At 44.3% G+C, this 18956-nt stretch overlaps 2 protein-coding genes across 7 annotated transcripts in view; one reads left to right on the top strand and one right to left on the bottom strand.

Moving 5' to 3' along the window:
* Positions 1-13918, top strand: part of fmnl3 (formin-like 3) — a 31303-nt gene extending 17385 nt beyond the window's left edge. Inside the window, exons 5-26 of one of the 5 annotated variants that reach the window (XM_035644050.2) lie at positions 193-276; positions 769-924; positions 1849-1957; positions 2141-2217; positions 2581-2674; positions 3840-3914; positions 4009-4119; positions 4224-4373; positions 4965-5066; positions 5273-5633; positions 6061-6159; positions 6235-6359; positions 6687-6889; positions 6965-7268; positions 7365-7445; positions 7582-7711; positions 7879-8039; positions 8205-8306; positions 9150-9242; positions 9372-9495; positions 11056-11099; positions 12379-13918. In XM_035644050.2, coding sequence (XP_035499943.2) covers positions 193-276; positions 769-924; positions 1849-1957; positions 2141-2217; positions 2581-2674; positions 3840-3914; positions 4009-4119; positions 4224-4373; positions 4965-5066; positions 5273-5633; positions 6061-6159; positions 6235-6359; positions 6687-6889; positions 6965-7268; positions 7365-7445; positions 7582-7711; positions 7879-8039; positions 8205-8306; positions 9150-9242; positions 9372-9495; positions 11056-11093 — 2779 coding nt within the window. In that variant the 3' untranslated portion in view covers positions 11094-11099; positions 12379-13918. Of the gene's footprint in view, positions 1-192; positions 277-768; positions 925-1848; positions 1958-2140; positions 2218-2580; positions 2675-3839; positions 3915-4008; positions 4120-4223; positions 4374-4964; positions 5067-5272; positions 5634-6060; positions 6160-6234; positions 6360-6686; positions 6890-6964; positions 7269-7364; positions 7446-7581; positions 7712-7878; positions 8040-8204; positions 8307-9149; positions 9243-9371; positions 9496-10378; positions 10500-11055; positions 11100-12378 lie in introns of all 5 variants that reach the window. The other 4 variants (XM_035644047.2, XM_035644046.2, XM_035644051.2 and 1 more) reach the window with 4 other exon arrangements.
* A 173-nt stretch (positions 13919-14091) lies between these two features.
* The window catches only part of lrp1ab (low density lipoprotein receptor-related protein 1Ab), an 81067-nt gene continuing 76202 nt past the window's right edge, over positions 14092-18956 (bottom strand). The window contains exons 83-90 of one of the 2 annotated variants that reach the window (XM_035644044.2): positions 18788-18949; positions 18419-18590; positions 18021-18122; positions 17821-17894; positions 17636-17729; positions 17452-17490; positions 16684-16828; positions 14092-15991 (exon numbers count right to left, since the gene is read on the bottom strand). In XM_035644044.2, the coding sequence (XP_035499937.2) occupies positions 15854-15991; positions 16684-16828; positions 17452-17490; positions 17636-17729; positions 17821-17894; positions 18021-18122; positions 18419-18590; positions 18788-18949 (926 nt within the window). In that variant the 3' untranslated portion in view covers positions 14092-15853. The remainder of the gene's footprint in view (positions 15992-16683; positions 16829-17451; positions 17491-17635; positions 17730-17820; positions 17895-18020; positions 18123-18418; positions 18591-18787; positions 18950-18956) is intronic. The other variant, XM_035644045.2, reaches the window with a different exon arrangement.

The raw sequence follows: 18956 nt of genomic DNA, 5'->3' as shown, positions 1-18956 counted from the left end.
TGTTATTATTAGTTCTTATTAATGAAAGGAAGGATGGCCATGACCTTGAGTTGTTATGAACCATATTAATAAGCATCAGTCTCGCGCTCGCTCTCTTTTTCTCCATGATTGGGTGAAATCCAGTCCTAAGGGATGAGGGTGTGTCCTTGATTCGGTGCCCTGCTCACCCCTTTCTGTTCTCATGCGTCACAGGTGGGTCAGGGAGTTCCTCAATGATGAGAACAGAGGTCTCGACATCCTGGTGGAGTATCTCTCCTTTGCACAGTGTGCTGTCATGTGAGTACTTTTGCACACCCACACACACACACACACACACACACACACACACACACACACACACACACACACACACAGGCACACACGTAAAACGCCAAAATCATTCCTAGGGAACTGGGTTGGGCAGTGAATCCAGCTGCTGCGTTAACATATGTGTCCTGTTGAGCCGGTAATAATCTGCTTGTGCATCTTAAATGTGCTCTTGGCACATTGCATTCTCTGGATTTGTTTGTATGCCTTGTTGCATACTTGGCAAACTCAGTGTGTTCCTGGAGAGATGCCGTGCGGTGTAGTCTCTCCAGCTATACTTTGCCTGAGCGGGGCAGCATCTCTGTGCCGAGCTTCATCATGCAGCTTGATGACAGTTCTTGTGATAACCCCCTGGCTCTCTACCAGACTCGCTCGCTAACCTAAGCTCCCCCTTGCCTCTCATCTACACCCCCGTGCCTTTGTGTCGGCTCGGCCCTGTCTGTCTGTCTGTCTGTGGCTCAGGTTGGATTTTGAGGGGCTGGAGAATGGGGAGAATGGGGAGGATGGCTTCTTGGACAAGGCAAAATCTTGGAGCAGGTCTATAGAGGATCTGCACCATACGAGCACCCAACCCTTCTGCAACACGCTGGTGCGCTCGGCCCGCCAGTCTGTCCTCCGGTATGTATGGCCAAGCTAGCTCCCCCGCTATTACCTATCCCTGTTATTGCCTCGCTCTGCTAACCTTGAATGCAAACATGTATAAGCATGCCAACCAGTTGTCTTGGTGCCGTTTTGGTGTTGGTAAAATGCCGAATAGTTGAAAAGTTGCTGCTCTGCTGACCTCCCTCTTGACCTCAGATGATGAGCAGTGTCAGAGATAGAAAATGCAAGTCTCTGACTTAATGTGTCTAAATTGTTCATCGTCCTCCCACATCTGTCCAGATGTGCCTCTGCAGATGAGAGCCAGCTGTGCGCAGCAGCACACGTTGGACAATTGTTGTGATTCTCTTCTTCATCACTAAGATACACACAGACAGCAGACAAAGAGACATTGGATGAAATTAGAGCATTAGAGAAGCTCAGAAAGAAATATTCCCGAAGAATAGCTTCTTCCAGCCTTGATGACATTTATAAGTAGAACAACACTAACAACTGTATGTAGGATGTAGTATTCCTTCAGGAAATATATATGATTCAAAAATGCTGGATCATGAAAGGATGTAAAGTCCATTTTTAAACTGCACAAGAAGAAACATTATAGGCACACGATGACTGTGCAATACAGTTGCATAACGGCAGTCTCAGTCTGTATGCACAGACCTCGGTCTGTTGACAGCAGCAAGGAAACCAGGCTCCCATAATGCATCTGTAACCTCAAAAGCCATGAATGTTTTTTCTGTCAAACCTCGTCCTCTGTAATTTTCTCTCTCTGTTTCTCTCTGTGTTTTTCCCTCTGCGACACACTTTGAACAAGAGTCGCATGAATAAAACATGAACCTCTGAAATAATGAAACAAGCATTTATTAATAACAAATTTGATGGAAGGAATTGAGTGTGGTTACTGAATCTCTACCAGATATTAACTTGTGCCATCTGTTGCAGCTATGGCTCGGTCTCGAGCAGCAAAACCATCAAAAACTCCCGTCTCGTGAGCCAAAAAGATGATGTGCACGTGTGCATCATGTGCTTGAGAGCAATCATGAACTACCAGGTAACAAACACCAACTCTCCACGCGAAGGCAACACAATCTGACTAATAACCAATGTGTCCTAATGTCAGATTGTTATTATTGTGGGGATTGTTTGTTTGTTGTGCAGTAACGTGCTGTGTATATACACCCAGGTTGTAATGAGCCCATCCTGTTCTCTCTCTCTTTGTGTCCTCCTCATGCAGTATGGCTTCAATATGGTCATGTCTCACGCACACGCAGTCAATGAAATTGCTCTCAGCTTGAACAATAAGAACTCACGGTAAGAAACCGAGGCCCCCATCTCCATGGGGCTGGGCCAAACAATAGGGGAAACCCTGCAGCCAGTTCATGTGATATGCCTCCCATTCTCCATCGGGGCTCGGCTTCTCTCTGAAGTCGGGGCTCAGAGGCGTATATACTGGCTGTTAAAGGGATGTTTACTAAAGGGAGATTAGTGGTAAACCACTGGGGCTGATCACTTCATAATGAAGTTGAGCAGGGTAAACACTTAAAAAGCTATAAAGACCTGCCTCTGCCTCAGACTCGAGTATGAATTATTTATTTCAGCCCATTTATGTGAATGTTTTTGCAGTTGAAATTCATCCAGGTGTGTCGTCCTGATAAATGTTTCCTGTTCCTCTAGGACGAAAGCTTTAGTCCTTGAGCTGCTGGCTGCCGTCTGTCTAGTCCGTGGAGGTCATGAGATCATCCTGTCAGCATTTGACAACTTCAAAGAGGTGCCCAAAGCCACTTTTAAATGACTTTTGAGCCATTACCATCATCTAAAGTTGTGAATACAGTGGTAATATTTTGCTAATCCTGGGAGGATTGAATCTGCGAAAAAAAATCTTACATGACATTTATGAAATTGTCATTATTTCCCACATCACTGGTGTGCATAAAGGCATAAAGCAGCAAGAGTAGAAAGAATGAAAGTTGAGGAGCTCTGCAGTGAGCCTGTCTGAGGGCATTAGTCTCATTACCTCACCAGATGTGAGCCAACCTTGAACAATGATAAGGATCAACTCCCTGATGGGAGCCAGTGGACCACAAAGGTTTGCTTAGCCTCTCGGTTTCTGTCTGCACAGTCACCTAAACACCGGAACAAGACAATTACCTTGCAGTCTGAAGCCCCACAGAGACACACGAGCTAATCAACCCACCAGTCAAAACAAGATGGTATTCCTGCGGTGGTATTTTCTACGTTTATACATTAATACAAGGTGGCCGATCTCTGACATCTCACAGGACAGTCATCTATGGTATTCAAGCACGGCTGTACCTGTAATCAAAGATTAGTGCGGCTACTGTGTCCAGTCAGAATTATCAGAGATCTCTGAATGTAAAAAGAGAAGCATTGAGAAAGTTGTGTTTGTTTTCTTCTGTTCTTCTGGTGTATTTTTTTTTCCTGCAGGAATTTTTTAAAGTTCCTTCCCATGTAGATGGTGTTGTTGTGATTACGCTGTCCTAACACACTACAAAAGACACAGAACACATGAAATATAATACAGTAGAAACCACATAGTTGTGGCATACTCCATAGGCATAAGTGGTGCCTATTTCTTTCAAATTACCCCAAAACCTACTGTATGTAGCCTTTAAAAAAAAGGCAATACTGTTGTTTTGGGCAGTGCCGAAATATATGGGTGAAATCTCATATCATGCCAAACCCCATCTCACATGAACAGATTAATAACCATATTCTACCATAAGATGAGTAGGTTAAAATATCTCATTCTACCCAGCTCCTCTCCACGTTAACCTCTTTGCTATTAAATGGCTGGTTTTTTGAATGTTTTCTTATCACATTTCTTCATAATATCTTAATTATTTTTATTCTTTCGTAAATGATCGCTGTGGATTTAAATAAAAACCTGTATTGCTGATTCTTTTGCATTTCAGGTGTGTAAGGAGAAGCATCGCTTTGAGAGACTGATGGATCACTTCCGCAGTGAGGAGGGAAACATCGATTTCATGGTAGGCTAAGCTTTGTGTGAGACATAGATTATATTTTATTGTGTCCATCTATCCATACTGAAAGTTAACATTTGGATCTGAATCTGTGGTCCAGGTTGCTTGCATGCAGTTCATCAACATCGTGGTCCACTCAGTTGAGGACATGAACTTCAGGGTCCATCTGCAGTTTGAGTTCACCAAGCTGGGCCTGGATGACTACCTGGAGGTAAGGAGACAACATCCTGGTCAAAATATCATCACATGGTGTCTATTTGAACAGTGCAGTGTGTGTGATATCACTAATTCTGATTAATTCTCTCCTCACGTCAGAAAAGCAAACACACGGAGAGTGACAAGCTGTCGGTGCAGATCCAGGCCTACCTGGATAACGTGTTCGACGTGGGTGGTCTGCTGGAAGATGCAGAGACCAAGAATGCGGCGCTGGAGAAGGTGGAGGAACTGGAGGAGCACCTGTCCCATGTAAGTGCGCCGCCCAGTCTGGACCACCAACACGGCTCTCTGGTCCCATTTATTAGATTGTTGTGGTTCACCAGCTATGCACTTAACTGGGATGTTTCTACGTGGTAATTAGAAATCTACTCGGTGTTTGCATTTCGCAAGTGGTGCAGGATAATGACGGGGTGCAGAACACTGGAAAATACTGTGCATGAAACAGTCTTAATATTGTTCTTCTGCCGGCTCCGTCTTGCTGGGCAGTTGCCCTTGTATCCCACGCTGCTTCGCAAAGACCTTCTTAACATGGAAAGGTCGTAGGCAGCCCTGACATCACTCGAGGAATTTCATAACAAACTCTGTTCTCAGGGGTCATGAATGTTGGGGGAGGATGAGGGTGAAGATTCCTTATGAATTCCTATACAACATGTGTAATCTGGTGAAAGTCAAAACTGAAAGCGATGTCATGCTCTTGCTGTGTCATGCTGCTCGATGTATCTGATTCCTCATCGATGATGCACAGTGTATATGGGGAGGGAGCGGGAGTGGAACAGGGAGAGGCTCAGCTCTGGAATTCACCTTGCATCTCGCTGTCGCTCTCCTCATCTTCTTTCCCAGGTGACAGAGAAGCTGCTGGAGGTTGAGAATGAAACGATGATGAAAGTAGCTGACATGGAGAAGCTGCTCTTTCAGAAGGATAAGGACCTGCTAGCAATCCGGGTAAGCTGGCAGTCATAAAGATGAATTGCTGCTTGCAAGCCTTGTATCAGAAAGCTTCAGTTACTCTCTGTGTTCTCGCGAAGATCACTTTCAGATGCTTGTGGCTAAATTGCTGTGATAGCAAATTAGGTCAGCAGGAAACAGGATGTTTCTTTGGCTTGTAGTCATTGTGTTGTGCTCTTTATCGCCCCCTGGTGACGGCTCAGGAGACGTACGAGTCGACCAACACCCAGGTCAACACCCTGAGGAGGGTGATCAAGGAGAAGGATGCCGCCTTCCAGAGGCACTTCAACATCGAGAGGCGGCTGCTGGAGCTCGAACAGCAAGGCACCATCCGTTTGCACAAGAAGCCTGACGGAGACATTTCAATCGAGCCGCTCGGCGTGGGCGGCGTAGGGAGCGGTGGCCCTGGGATCCCTCTGGGCAACATTGGGCAGCTGTCCCTGGGGCCAGCGGCAGGGTTAACAGAACCAGGAGGACCAGACACCAGTTTGCCACCAGCCAGTGAGGCCCCCCCACCGCCTCCCCCACCGCCACCACCTCCCCCTCCCCTGCCCTCTGCCACAGGTGACAGCCCATGATTCACAGTGATTATGTCTGGTGACACATTTTCAGTTCCACTCTTTGTTAAATCGTACCTAGTCAGGTGATGGGTTGCAGCAGCGTTCTTCTACCTCAGACAGGAAAAGGAAACGAGCCTCGTTTCCTGTGTGCATGTGTGTAGACAGATTATCTCCGTCTCGTACAGCGGTTTTTTTCACCTCTTTATAAACCACAGAACATAAAGACCATAAAACATATGGGTTACATAATGGGTCAGACTTATAATAAAATAGATTAAAAAAGGACAACAAAACACACAAGATCAAAATAAAGTAAGACAGATGAAATTAAACACAAATATAAATAACAACATCAATAAAATCCTCAAAATCGTTTATTCTGGTGTTTCAGTAAAAATGTATTTTAATATGGTCTTCTACATGAATTACAGGCACAGGTGCACAAGTCCCACCACCACCACCACTGCCCCCTCTTGCTCCACCTCTGCCAGACGCTTCTCCCTCAGTTATCCTGAGTTTGGGTCTTTCAGGTGAGAGCCACACATTTAACTTCTCCTGCAGGTACAGTAGCCAACAAAAGTTAATGCATTTACATATTTTTACAGCTATCAGAATCAAGAAGCCCATCAAGACCAAGTTCCGCCTGCCAGTGTTTAACTGGACCGCCCTGAAGCCCAATCAGATCAACGGCACAGTCTTCAATGAGATCGATGATGAACGTGTGCTTGAGGTAAACCCAGCAGATGAAACTCTAATAAGTCTCCGGGAAACTTGGTTTCACATCTTTAAATTGTGGAATTTTCATGAGTAATATGACAAGTATAGTCAAAGTTAGTGTTATTTATTATTATTTAACGCTCGAAACTGACGGCTGTGCTGGCAGCGTGAGCAACAAACCAACCAGCTATCATCACATTTTGAGTCACATGTCATTGAAAATATGTGCCATTGCTTTGGCAGCGGTTGAAACCACTTTGCTGTTAGTAAGATGCTGAGAAAAGTTTTTAGGGCCCTTGAAATATAACTGAAGAACAAGTTAACTGTCCCTGATCTGCAGGAGCTTGAACTGGAGCGGTTTGAGGAGCTCTTCAAGACCAGAGCCCAGGGTCCAATTGTGGATCTTGCCTGCACAAAGAGCAAAGTAGCCCAGAAGGCGGTGAACAAAGTCACCCTGCTGGACGCCAATCGCTCCAAAAACTTAGCCATCACACTGCGAAAGGCTAACAAGACCACGGAAGAGATCTGCAAAGCAATAGAGAAGTATGCACTTGTCATGAACATAAAATACTTCGGACAGGATTGAACAAATTACTGATGTAAATCACCGTTGCTCAGATTTGACCTCAAGGCCTTACCTGTGGACTTTGTGGAGTGCCTGATGCGTTTCCTGCCCACGGACGGGGAGGTGAAGGTGATGCGTCAGTACGAGCGCGAGCGGCGGCCGCTGGACCAGCTTGCGGAGGAAGATCGCTTCATGTTGATATTCAGCAAGATTGAGAGACTCACGCAGAGAATGAACATCATCACCTTTGTTGGGAACTTTGCTGACAATGTCAACATGCTCACGCCACAGCTCAATGCAATCATCGCCGCCTCTGGATCCGTCAAGTCCTCGCCGAAATTGAAGAGATTGCTTGAGGTGAGGAGTGTTGATTCTGTCTGGTGTGGGTTTTTTTCTTTTTCAATCAGCGGCGTTTGTGTTGCATAATCATTCCTTCTCCTGGTTTGCTCGTAGATCATCTTGGCTCTGGGAAACTACATGAACAGCAGCAAGCGAGGCTGTGTTTACGGTTTCAAATTACAAAGTCTTGATCTGGTGAGTAATACCCAGCAGGATCTGGAGATCTCGTTTAACTACTCAGTTTATTACCATGCCAATCGACATATTCCACATAGTTTATTGTTGCAGCGCTGTTGTTGCTAATGCCGGCGCCATTTCTTTTGTCACGCAGCTGCTGGACACTAAGTCTACAGACAGAAAAATGACATTGCTCCACTACATAGCTCTCATCGTGAAAGAGAAGTACCCAGAACTGGCCAACTTCTATAATGAACTGCACTTTGTGGATAAAGCTGCTGCAGGTGAGTTCGCAGCAAACATTAAACTCTTAATTTTTTGGGAAGCCAAACAGAGATACAGTATGTATAAAGACATGTCAGGTATTTTTTTTGTTTTACTTAAGAGCATTTCCTGTATAAAAAGAAAAGGTCTGTAAATAAGACATCATCTCTGTTGCCTGTGTGCAAAGTATCTCTGGAAAATGTGCTGCTGGACGTTCGGGAGCTGGGGAAAGGCATGGAGCTGATCCGGAGAGAGTGCAGTCTCCATGACCACTCAGTCCTGAAGGGCTTCGTCCAGGCCAGTGATACACAGCTGGACAAGCTGCAGAAGGACGCGAAGACCGCAGAGGTATCCAACACTGTGCTCACCCGCCAAACCTCAGCGTCTCCACTGGAAAAAAACTGAAATTACACATGAATCCAAAGTTGCTCGCTCACCTCTTGACACACACCAAGTCAGCAGTGTTTACTAACATCGCTCCCTCTCTGGCTCTCTCCTCCCTCCCAACTCTAGGAAGCCTTCAACAATGTGGTGAACTACTTCGGAGAGAGCGCAAAGACGACTCCACCCTCGGTGTTTTTCCCCGTGTTTGTGCGCTTTATCAGAGCCTACAAGGTGAGGACCCCCGGGCAGGAGCGGCATCATGTGTCTCTCCTCACGTCTGCGCGGACGAGCTGCAGCTCTCTCTGCTGGTCGGCTGGGAAGTTCCCTGGTTTGTCTCCGAGCAAAGTGGGGCAGAACCTTGGCTGCCTCTGTGCCACAGGACGTGGCGTATAGTACGAGGCCAAATAACAGGAAAGGCCAGCTGGTTCTGAGTCTAGAGCTGCAGCTGTGGTGTTTAGACTGGCTCTTCCCCCCTGCGTCCCTCCTCCCCCTTTACCCCTGGATAGCCTCGCCCTGCCCCGCCACACAGCACATTTCCTGGGATTGTTCTCAGCCTGGATTTATGGGATCTGCTCAAGGAAATGTGCAACACAAGGATTAATGTGTACGTCTGTACATCTGGGTGTTTGTATCTGTCTTAAGTGAAGTAAAAAATACTTAGATATACACTTATTGACTTCCTCTCCGAGCGTTGGATGAGATGAGTACAGTACCACTGTATCTGCCCACTCGCGTCATACTGGAAATGAGGAAATAACCAGCCTGCCTCTGGCTATACGCTTCACAGATTGGGCTAATTGGGTGCATGAGTATACTCTGCACAATGGCATGCTTTAAAACATATTTAGTGTGTTTGTAATGCAGTTGTGTGTGTTTGACGTTCGAAACAGGGAGGCTGAGGGAGTAAGGGGAACATCTGCAATCATTGGCAATGTTCATCAACGTGTGTGTTTCCTGTTTATGTTCAACTTTTGACCTGCTGCCTCTGTCCTTAGAGGTCCGCACAGGGTATGTTGATTTATTTGGGCCACAGTTCCTTGTCACAGACTGGTCACCTTTGTGTCTCCTCAACAGGATGCGGTGGCGGATAACGAGCAGAGGAAGAAGCAGGAGCAAGCGATGAGAGAAAAGTTACTGGCTCAGGAGGCCAAACAGCAGGACCCCAAGGTACAGTCCAAGTGCAAAGCGACTGAGCTGAATGGAAGCTATCAGATGTTTACTCAGTGCTAAATAAAGCTTTGTGGTGCGCCAAGAAGCACAGTGAAACAGCACAAAATATCCCCTCTGCCGGTCCAGGTCCAGGCCCAAAAGAAGAGGCAGCAGCAGCACGAGCTGATTGCAGAGTTGCGCAAGCGGCAGGCCAAAGACCACCGGCCTGTGTACGAGGGCAAGGACGGCACCATTGAGGACATCATCACAGGTGGGCCAGACAGCACCTTTAAAAGACCCTGCGTGGGTGCCAGCAGGCCTGGCCGTCCCAGGCGGAGGATGACTGTGGTCATTCACTGCTCCGCTCCTCTGAAGTGCACCTTGTGCTATGTGGTCCAGACACAAGCACATCTGGAGCACAGCACATAGCAGCTCGGCAGCAGACAGTTATTCCATGACGTGCCGTCTCGTTACTTCTGAGGGGAACAACACGAGAGCTGCCGGGCCTCGATGTGTTGATAGTCAGAGAGGTAGCTAGATTCGGGATCGTATAGGAGCCTTGTAGGATAATTTCCTTTAAGCCACTATGAAGAAACTTTTTTTTTTGATTAGTATCTATGATATGACTATTCTTCCTCAATATTCTGATGACATTTTTGTTTTGTAGAAAAATAATACAGTCCCAGTGAATACTGATTGGGGATTATGCAAGTGTCCTTTTTTAATCTACCACCAGACAAAAGTCAAAGTCAGACATTTTGAATGTTCCTACTGGAACAGGAGAAAAAAGACGAATCTACAGCCTCGGGGAACGATCAGTGATCAGTACTTACAATGCAAATGTGAATGTTGATAAATGTCATTTATGATAATGTTAATGCTTCTGTGCCACTACTATCAGAGCTTATTTACCAGCTGATGCTTTATCCAAGACACAAACTCAGTGTGCTCTAATCCCATTTAAACCCCCCTGAGGCTTTTACAAGGTTTGCTTCCATAGATGTGTGCTACAAACAGCACAGCGCCACCTATCTCACATTCATTATGGTTTCCTGACTGAAACATGAAAGAGGTCCAGTGACCGACCCCCCCTCCCCCAGAAGGGCAGTGTCTTAGGTGTGACGTGTTTTTTCTTCCTCCCCCTCCTCCCCCAGTACTGAAGAGCGTGCCCTTCACAGCCCGCACTGCTAAACGCGGCTCACGGTTCTTCTGTGAAGCCAACCTCTGTGACGACGCCAACTGCTAGCCCTCCCCCCTAATGCCAAGGTTGTCCAGGTGTCTCTCGTGCGCCTCCTGACCACTGTGCATGCAGCATGACCCCCCCTCACCCCCGACCTCCAACCCCTACCACTTCAGTCACTAGTGAACTAACTCGGGCCATCATTGGTTGTTTGTGTTCTACTACTAGAAGACGCCTATCAAGCATTTGGTGATAGGGGTCAGCCAAACCTCTTTGCCTGGCACAGAGCTACATGAAAAGAATAAAAAAAAAAGGGAAAAAAGGAAAGTTGCAGCGAGTGTCAGCATATTTTGTGCGTGAAAAATATGTTGATACACTCACAGTGCAATCAGACACGACTGTGATTAAATCATCAAGTCAGAGCATCATTGCATGATACTGGTTAAAGGCTGTGCATTATTATGGCATATTTCTTCTAAGGCATTCTTTTTCATGAAGCTGAAATTCAACAATGAAGAGGTTTGGCTACTTTACTGGTTGTATCAACGATGCTTTGTTCCATGAGACTAACTTTGTTTGGTGTTGGTTTTTTCCGGCTAACATGTGACTCTTCTTTCCTCAACCACCACTGTCTCATTCTACCCCTTCCAGCTGAAAAGAAGATTAATGACAGTATTTCCCACTCCTAAGAGAGGGTAAGGAAGGTAGCCTGGCTGAAACCTGGCCCCGCTTGGCCTTCCAGCTGCTGTGTGCTGCTACAGTGATGTCGGCTGCTTCAGCTATAGTGCTTCGGGCGCAAAAAAGAAGAAAAAAAAAATGCTTTACAGCAATGAGATTTGCTTTACCACACAATGAAGAAAAACTCAGACAAAATAATAATGAATATTTATTACGAAGGGAGTTGCAGTATGTGTATGGTTTAAGAGAAATTCATTATCACTTGCACCAACAGCAATTAACCGAAATCAGTGATTTCATTTTTCCACTTTGGCCACAGTCTCGATTCCCCTGCAGTATTTTCAGGACGTCATTGTTCCGTTTTAACTGTAGCTTGAATAAATATCAACGTCCTCACTCCCTCCTATTACATGTCGCATGTTGTCCACTGTTCATTCATGTCTCACCTGTCCACAACGTCCGCCTTGTTTTGTCTTTGCTAACTGTCATCCGCGGTGTGCTGAACAGCTATTTGGTCAACAGGCTCTAGAAAAGGAAAAAAAGGTATACATAATAATATACATAAACAGTCTGTATCCAAAACCGTTACGGAGTTAAAGACTGTTGCCCCACAAACTGAAGAGCTTGTTGACCATTGTATTGTAGCTAAAGTTGCCATAACACCATTCCCAAAGCCTTGAACCTCACTGTTCTCGTGTGTCACCACCGCCAGTTGAAGTGCAAGGTTATGGAAATGTGTCATTCAATGTTTAGTCTGCATTGTCTGTGCTCTTATTTGCCAATTTCATTTTTTTTTCTCCCTCTCATACACAGTTAACAAAGTGTAAGTGCAGAAGTTGTTGTGATAGTAATTTAGTAACTGTTTGAGTGAAATAGACTACAATATACACTTGACAGCTCATTAGGTACACCTAGCTTAAATGATTTCAACAGTCCTGCATAAATCCGCCCTTTATTAAGTTTATAATGTTCAGGTTTTAGGTGTTGATTCAGCTTCACAAACATTTGGGGGAGATTTTATTTGCAGTGCCGTTGAACTGAACTGAACTATACAGAAAAAGCTTGACCCCAGCCAGTGACATGAATGGGTGGACAAAATTATAGAAAAATGCCAGTTTATTAGGTGTACCTAATGAATTGGCAGCTGAGTGTATTTTTGCTACATGTGCAGCATTAAAAACACAGTTTAAGTAAGTAGAAGGAAGCAGAAGCATACTTTGCAGTTTTGAGCTATGGGGTCCTCTAACATGTGTGTCCCCCTTTGTCTCTCACCACTTTCTCCTTACCCACTCACAGATCTTCGAAACCAGCCCTTCCTGCGAGCTGATGCGTTGATCCGGAGCGGTTGGAAGAGACCCTAAACCACTTATTCATCACTTATCCTCCCCTCCCCATTATAACCTTTCTCCCCGTGTCCCCCCGATGGTCCATCTCAACCCTGAGGCTGCAGATCACAAAGACTCTAAAAAGGGAGGACAGGACAGAGCCCTTGTCTTAGATGGGTAATTTATTTATTTATGGAGGCCCTTAAAAAGCCACTTAAAGTGAGCAGGCGTCGTTACAGCAGCACAGGGGTTTACTCCTCACCCACTGCACCAATGAGACTTTCCCTGCTCTGTTGGCATTGAGCGCCCGACCAGTCGGTCGGGGCACGACCACACAAGTACAGGTGAGGTGAGTCGAGGACTGGCGGACCACGGAGCAGAAGGAATTGTGCTTCCACTAACAAGTGCCTGCCAACATGTGGATCTCATTCCCAAGACCATTAATTTCCTCAGATTATGCAGTCATAGCCGGACTTAGACTGGGAGGCAGCCAAGGGAAGATGCCAACAACGCTGCTGGGATGTTTGCCTCAAAGACACTCACAGAACCTCCCTCCAAAACAACAGAGGAAGCTTCGATATTAGACATCCGGGGAATGTTTCCTCACGACGCAACAGTGACGATGGTTTATTTAGATTTCAATCGCATGTATCTCGTGGAGGAAAGAGCATCTGTAGTACTGGTTCATTTGCAAAAGGCTAGCCAAACCAAACTCTCTTGAATGTCTCATGTTTTGCTTAAGGGGTTAAAACCCCAAGTGCCCTTTTGTGTGTGCAAACAGTGTTATTTCTCATGAGTCAGCCGTAATAAGTTTATTTTACATCTTTCATTTTTTAAAGATTGTATTTTTATTGCCTTGTACTTTAACATTAGCCTCATTATACTGACAATTATAAGCAGACGTTGAAATCTCCTGGTTGAAAGGCACACAACAACTAGAAGGTAATGGGGAATAATGGTTTTAAGATTGCTCTTTTATTTACCTCTCTAGTGCATCATTGTCTTAAAGCTCATTGCATTTGACATGCGAGTTGCTATGTTCCTGTGCCTCGTCCAAGTACTTGTTGAAAAGTGAACGTTATGCGCCTTGACAACACTTGCTGTCACACTTAAAGTGACATTTGGGAAGTGACAACTGTATGAAGAAGACTCCATGTGGACTGCTGTATGAGGCCTCAGATGACGGTGACCTGCTATAGACATGGTGATGGATGAAGGACATTTCCACTTAAGAGATGTTATGTTTTAAGATTTTTTTTGTTTAAGGAGTTTCCTCCTAACAGCTTGTGAGACTTACAGCCTGTGCTTTAACATAGCAACGGCATAAAGGGAGTGATACTTTTTACACTACTATATTTGGCTCATGTTGTATGAGACACTATTCTTAAAGATGAAATTTACATGTACATTGAAATCAAGAAATATACTTTTAGAGGAAATGGTCCTTGATATTGTCTATTGACTGAAAGACACTTGCTTTTTAATAAATAAGATGAATTATCTAACTACAAGACCAAAGACTTATTGCAGGTGTATTTCGGCAAAAGGCTGGTGGTCTACCTGTGTTGAAGCAACTTTCATGCAAGCGCTTCCATTCAATTTATTTTAGAAATGTTTTAAAGATAGCTGATGATTGATTTCTGATCTATTCCATCTCTCCAAATGATGAGACAGAGCAACGGTGTAGTTCTACTATAAAAATCCATTTAATTTCTTATATCAAAAAGAAATAGAATCATAACAAAACAATCAGAACCACAAACATCCATGTGGGTTTTGCCACCAAAAAAAGTCTCTCCAACTGAAAAATGATTGTTCTAATTTACATGGTCAGGTGAAAAAAATCTAACAGAGCAGGATGTAAAAAAAAAAAAAAGCGAAAATAAAGTAAAAACCCCTTATGAATACTGTTAAGTGAAGATAAAAGCCAGAGCGTTTTCCTCCAGGGTGTGTGTGTGAGAGCACCATGCAGTGATGTGGCAGGGAAGCCTGAGAAGGAGCTCCGTTCAAAGCAGCGTGGTGAGCAGTGAGACGCAGGGGGGAACACGATGAAGACTAAGAACCAGGCTGGTGGGCAGACAGGCGGTTAGCAGCAATGCAAAGGAATTAACAAAGGAATGCTTATCAGGAAGCCGATCAGTATCCCTACTGGGAGTGCACGTAACAATGAGCATTAACCTAAATTACATGTTCATGTAATTACATACAATACCAAAAAAAAAAAAAAAAAAGAAAGAAAAAAACCTCCCACAGAAGTACGTACCATCCAACGGGCTCCCTGGCCTTTCCTGAAAGTACATTTACAATCAAAAGACAAGGAACAAAAAAGCTAAATGTTACCATTCTCAGTTAATTATTCGTTGCAGTTTTGTTTTTTTTTCAGTGATGACTGGAAATTCACAGAAGCTTGTCGTCACTCCCGCCCCCCAAAAATGACTTTCTAGAACAGTTTTAGAGCAAAGTCCAGCTTCTGTCCCGAGTGTCCTGCAGTAGGCTAAACCCAAGGCCACGGATATCCATCCCGGACTTTTCATCCTGGAATGTGGACTTTTTTTTTTTTACAATCATCTTCATCCAGCACACTCACACACTGCCGTTGACTCATTCATTTCTGACACAAAGTAGGTCAAATATACGACTTTAAAAAAGAAAAAACTGTTAAAAAGTACTGACTGCTATTTGTTACTGATTTTTGTATTCCTGGGTATAGTTTCAAGACACTTTGTTAATAGGTTTATATATATGCAAATATATATATATAACTTTAGTCTGTGCAAGGAGGTAAAAGACAATCACTTGAATGTAGTTTTTCGAGACAACAGAACAGACACTGTCTGCGATGCCGAGTCCTCCATGTGTACATGTGCAGTTAAACAACTTCTCATTCCTCCCTTTAGACCTCCAGCAGCAAACTTACATAATACACATAATGTGAAAGACTTGAGTCGAACCAGCATCCAGGAAGCATTCGTAGTGACGCTGACACTTCTCTCTTTCATGAACAACAAAGACTTGGCAATGTTTTTCTACGATGGAACAATATTCTTTTTTTCCCCCCTATACAATTCATACAAAAATAAAAAATTAAATTTGTTCCACGGCCATTTGTATCGCTCTATCTTTTACATTTGCACAGAGGTAGTGGCTATATGTGTGAGATTGTGAGGTGGAGGTGGTGAGCAAAATTAAAAAGAACTGAATAAATGTCTATAAAATGGATCCTTTTTCATCACCAGAGGATTTTTTTTTTTGTCAAAGAACAAAATATAATACTGCAATCACTTAAAAAAAGTAGTCCTTCATTTTATACATTTTATACAGTGTTCTTGCTTTTTTTGTTGCTTTTCTTTTCAGTTGGTAAAGGCATAAGATGAGAGAGCTTGTTGGCTCAGCACTGGGTTCGGTAGGGCAGGGCAATGTTGGCCGAATTCAATTCATGCCCAGCTCTACGCTAGTGGGTCACTCAGGTCCTCATCGCCCTGGGAGAGAAGCTCCTTCTTTTCATCTGTGCTGGCCAGAGAGTTGCGGCTGTTGTGGGCGCCCATGTACAGGGTGGCATACACAGGGTTGGTGAAGTTGGTGGGCTGTGGAGCAAAGAAAATGACATCGTCACTCCTAGGAAATTTTTTTTTTTTTTAAAGTGAAAGGAACATTTACTGCATTTTGTACCTTAAGAATGGGTGAGCTCACCAAAAGAACCTAGACCTTGCTATTAGACCCCTTGCAGATAGTTTGGGTTTGTTATTTGGTTTGTTGTGTTGAATGTCGTATGTTTGCTATGTCTTATAGTATGCCTGCCTGCCTGCCTGCCTGCCTGCCTGCTCCGGTTCTTTGTTTCAGGAAGTCCAACAAAGTATCAATATATAGGTGCCTTTCCACCCACCCAAGAAAAAAATAATAATTCACGCTTCCAGTCCACTCAAAAGAAAAAAACAGGAGCAGACGAAAAACATTAAGTCTGTGCGGACCAATGAGGAGGTTGTATTCATTCTTGAATTTATACAAGGAAAAATAAATGTGATGCATTAAATATTATATTTCCAAAAACCTAAATCACATAAACTTATGGAAGAAGGTAGAAATGCAAATCATTTTTTTTTATCTTCAGGAATTTTTCTTAACATTTGCACAAAATAGAAAACTTTGAACTATACTGACATTACAAAACTTTATAAATCCATCTGCATGGCTTGATATGACCGGAAGAAAGAGCGAAGATATATATATTTTTTGTGTCTAATGACTCTTAAAACAAGATCCCTTTTAACTGCGATACCTTGTCAGGGTCCAAAGCAAAATCTGAATCCAGGAGCTCCCCAGCGTCATCATCAGGGTCTCCCTCATAGATCTTATAGGCAGGGTTCCCAATCTCAACATTCATGGCTCCGTTCGTCATCCGGTGGTGCTGGAAGCCCTTGGCACTGCAGACATACAAAGACAAACAAACTCAACCATCAAAGCAAAAGATTTAGACCAAAAGCAAGTCGATTCAATATTTGGGGGAGGAACGATAAATTTAACAATTTAGCGCAGCCATAAAAGTATCATCACTTGGAATACGCCAGGTACTGACTCAGCACCAGTACACACAATCCACAACACCACGACAAACATACATCAGAGGTTGTCAAATGAGCTTCTTTTGGTCAAAAGTTCATTTGATCAAAACCCTGAAAATTTTACGGCAGCATGTCTATTGTGGAGAATGCTCGATTTTCACATTGCAAATACTCAGCTGTTTGCAAGCATTTAAACATTGTTCAGAGATGCACAATTGTACATTTTAATATGCAAGCACATGGCATAAGTCTAACATTTACACACGTAAACAAGGGAAGGTACTGATCCCTGTGTTGCTGGGCAGGAAACCCCATGGAGGAACACAGGGAGATGGCAGGCAAGGACAAACAAAGATTTTCTACACTGACCAACAGAACTGACGAATGGACCGACAGAAAGCATGGCCAATCTGATTGGATATTAAGTGATGGAGGGGATAGGATTTGAGGGTCAACAGCTTAATTATGTAGTCCTATAAAGTTACCGCGAGCACTGAGAACGAGATTTGCCCGGCCATAGAGACCTGGGAGACAGGAAATAGATGGTTATCAAAGGTAAAAGAGGAGGAGAACATATACATATACAGCATAGGTGTGAGGAACAGATGAGAAATGGGAGTCATAAAATGGTGAATTAAAAAGAGAAAGTTTCTAAAACCCAAGACCTACCCGCGCATTCTCCGCTTGTACCACAAGATGGCACCAACCACCAGCAGTGCCAGCAACAGGAGCAGAAGCACAGGGATGACGATGGAGGCGGTACCTGTAGGAGTGAGCAAAAAACGTGAACAAATAGGTTCAAGGTGCATGTTTAACTACCATAACTCAGTCGTCAGGTGCAATGTGCGACTTACTTCCACTGGAAGCAGAAGAATCCACCGAAGCAGCTGCAACTTCACATCTGTATCCTGTCCATCCAACGGGACACCTGAACGCACAATGAACCAGAGTTACAATGTGGGTGCCTGTGCGTGTATTTGAATATGAAAGCTGCAAAAAATAATAATTAAAAACTAAAATGTGTATATTATGATTGGCGTGTGTCATATCTTACTTGCACTGAGGAAGCAGTGTGCGAGTGTCAACTGAACATTGGCCATTTGCGCAGTAGTCCAAACAGGAATAGCAGCTGGGTTGGGTCTGACCATTGGGACAGCTACACGCACACACACACACACATTTAATTAGGTTCCTCACTGATGTCCCCTCATAATATGGCAGCATTACTGTCTGTAGTTTTATAACGATCAAATACGGGAGCAATATTCAAATATTTATTTTGCGCCATGTAGCTCACTGTGCAATCACAGTTACTTGCAAGGATTGTGATGTACATAGATTAATGTCTGACCCTGCTCACTTTGTTGCTGAGCCGTCCAAAAGAAATGTCAACAAACATTTTCAGAAGTGTAACAAGTCTTATTCATTTTGCACATTCCACAGTGTACCCACCTGCAGGAGACCTCCCCCGAGGACGACGTCAAACATTTGCCCGTTCCGCAGAATAGACATTTGTCCAGTTCGCACTGGTATCCGATGTACTGAGTGGGGCACTGACACAGTTTGGTGCTGTTGGCGGTCTGTAAGCAGGTTCCACCATTGTGACAGTACCCTTCACATTGACCTGAGGATGTGGAGGAAGAGTTGAGAGAGGTGCAGAGCGCTGTCACAAGAGTCATGTGTTCTTTCATATGTTAGGATTTGTAGTGCTGGACGTTTTTGTAAATACTTTGCATCAGAAGGCTAAATATTATACAATTTATCATCCATCCATACAATCTACAGGTAAAAGTCAATGAGGCAACATGTGCTGTCACTTACTGTACTGGCACTGGTCTCCCAGGTACTCGGATGGGCAGCTACACGTTGGCTGGTTGCCCATGTTGACTGAGCAGTTGCCTCCGTTCACGCAGTAGTCCTGACAAGTGTGGCGGTTGCAGGTGGGCCCTGTGAAGCCCTTTGGACACCTGCAGGTCGCAGCACCTGCATC

Source organism: Scophthalmus maximus, chromosome 3 (genome assembly GCF_022379125.1).
Source record: "Scophthalmus maximus strain ysfricsl-2021 chromosome 3, ASM2237912v1, whole genome shotgun sequence".
In the NCBI taxonomy this organism is placed as follows: Eukaryota; Metazoa; Chordata; class Actinopteri; order Pleuronectiformes; family Scophthalmidae; genus Scophthalmus; species Scophthalmus maximus.
Note: the sequence above shows the minus strand (reverse complement) of the source record. Positions and strands in the feature narration are given on the sequence as shown.